General features: G+C 41.1%; 1 protein-coding gene across 7 annotated transcripts in view; it reads right to left on the bottom strand.

The window, feature by feature from the left end:
• LOC109539372 (trinucleotide repeat-containing gene 18 protein) overlaps window positions 1–1,766 on the bottom strand; it is a 121,709-nt gene that overhangs the window by 17,579 nt on the left and 102,364 nt on the right. For all 7 annotated transcript variants that reach the window (XR_007282324.1, XR_002172110.2, XR_002172111.2 and 4 more), the window contains one exon: window positions 429–698. Coding sequence is in view for 2 of the 7 variants with exons in the window: in XM_048669906.1 (XP_048525863.1) it covers window positions 429–698 (270 nt within the window). In the remaining 5 variants the exon portion in view is untranslated. The remainder of the gene's footprint in view (window positions 1–428; window positions 699–1,766) is intronic.

Raw genomic sequence — 1,766 nt, 5'->3', positions numbered from 1 at the left:
AGCTGTCAAAACTTTCACATTTTTACGAATAACTCGGAAATCGTAAATTTTTCAGGTAAAACGTTTGACACAAACTTAACTTAAATTTTGACGACAAATCTGAAAATGAATGAAAAAAGGGGCGGTTCCATTTAAAAAACCAAAGTTGGTAACTACCACACGTTTATGATACACCCCGTATATTGGAAATTGTAATTTTAAAATGTGGACCTTTTAAACATGAAAAACTTTCGTAGGACGTATTTTCTTGTAAAGTTCATATTTACTGAGATATCGCACTTTGACGCACTAATGAGCAACCCTGTATAAAAGCAAGACTTGCAAGAGTCTAGGTGTAAGACCCAGACCAAGACTATGTATGCAAAAACAAAAAACAGGACCATGCAAGTCTTGGGCTTGCTTTGCTCATCACTTGGCAAGAGACTTACTTGTTCGGGAGTCCTCATATGAAATCGAGAACGGGATGAATAGGCGGTTCGATGGTGGTGGTGGTGGCGATGGTGATAATGATATTCCTCTCCATCAGGCAACGCTATACTGGGCGGCAGGTTCAGGCTCAGATCGGTTGTCACAGCATGCAGTCGTACCTGCCGGTCGCGGGTGGCGGCCAGTTCTCTTGCTGCCGCCCTTCCGCCGCCTCGCAACCGGTCCATGCCGCCCATACCAGCCGCGGCACCGGCGCTTACTACCGACAGCATCTGAAGCAACAGAAAATCCCCATTAGTTTCCACTGATTGCCACTCTTACCTCACCTTTCGTTTTTATACATGATGTGTGAGCTGGCTGGAAGTTAATGGTGATAGTAAAGTCTAGACTTCCAGGCGATATCAACGCAAACGATCTTGAGAGTTACAGGAGAACAACCAGATGACCTTCACTCCTAATCATCATCACAGACAAATTATCCTAAGTCCCATTTTGCAAACAATGGCAAACTTAGTAGATGCAGTAATTTCCAAAAATATCTGAAAGCACTCGTCTCGAGGAGCGTCTCAGATGAATTATCGCTACGCCAATCGACTGGTAACTTTTAAAAGATTGCGGAAATTAACTGATTATTTCATTGTTGATCTCCGATGGAATACGATTCTGCCTTCGATCACCACAGGGACCAATTGGGGTGGAAAATATGGCATGTTTTGATGAACCCCTGCAAGTTGGCAACATGGCTACCAAAAAACTATCTTAATTTGATTCGTAACACTTAATCGATCTTGCGAAATCCCATTGTCAAGTTTGCTATGCGGAAAAGTTGTGTATCTGTGGGTCGGGCAGATTTCTGAGAATCGACGGTCGATTATACTATGCACTGCACACATCTGACGTAAGATAAACCGGCTTATTATTCAATATCGTCGGTTTAATTCAAATTAGGCAAAAGGTCGATTTTCCAGCTAGAATCTTAATATGTTGTTGCTGCCCATGTGCCTACGGATGCTTTAAGGAATCCCAAATATAACTAGTGTCATGTTCAACTGAATTTTGCAACTCAAACTTCTTGAATTCAAGAATTTTTTGAGAAAACTGCCAACATTTCCTTATTGATCGTTCACTTTCTAAAAAGGCCATTTATTTCTCTCTAGAATGATGTACAAATGAGCGTTCTTGATCATTTAGTCTTCGAGAAATGAGCAAAAACTTGACGGAAAACATGAAATTTTGGCATAATCTTTGCACCAAAGTGTATGATATTGAAATTTCGCTTTCTGGGTCAAAACTGTTACGACTGAATTGACTTTTCAATTCTCTATCCAACGATGCCAAAG

This window comes from Dendroctonus ponderosae, unplaced genomic scaffold (assembly GCF_020466585.1).
Source record: "Dendroctonus ponderosae isolate FM_Combo_2020 unplaced genomic scaffold, Dpon_F_20191213v2 Dpon_F_20191213_9, whole genome shotgun sequence".
NCBI lineage: Eukaryota > Metazoa > Arthropoda > Insecta > Coleoptera > Curculionidae > Dendroctonus > Dendroctonus ponderosae.
The sequence above is the reverse complement of the archived record's forward strand: the minus strand, read 5'-3'. Positions and strand labels throughout refer to the sequence as shown.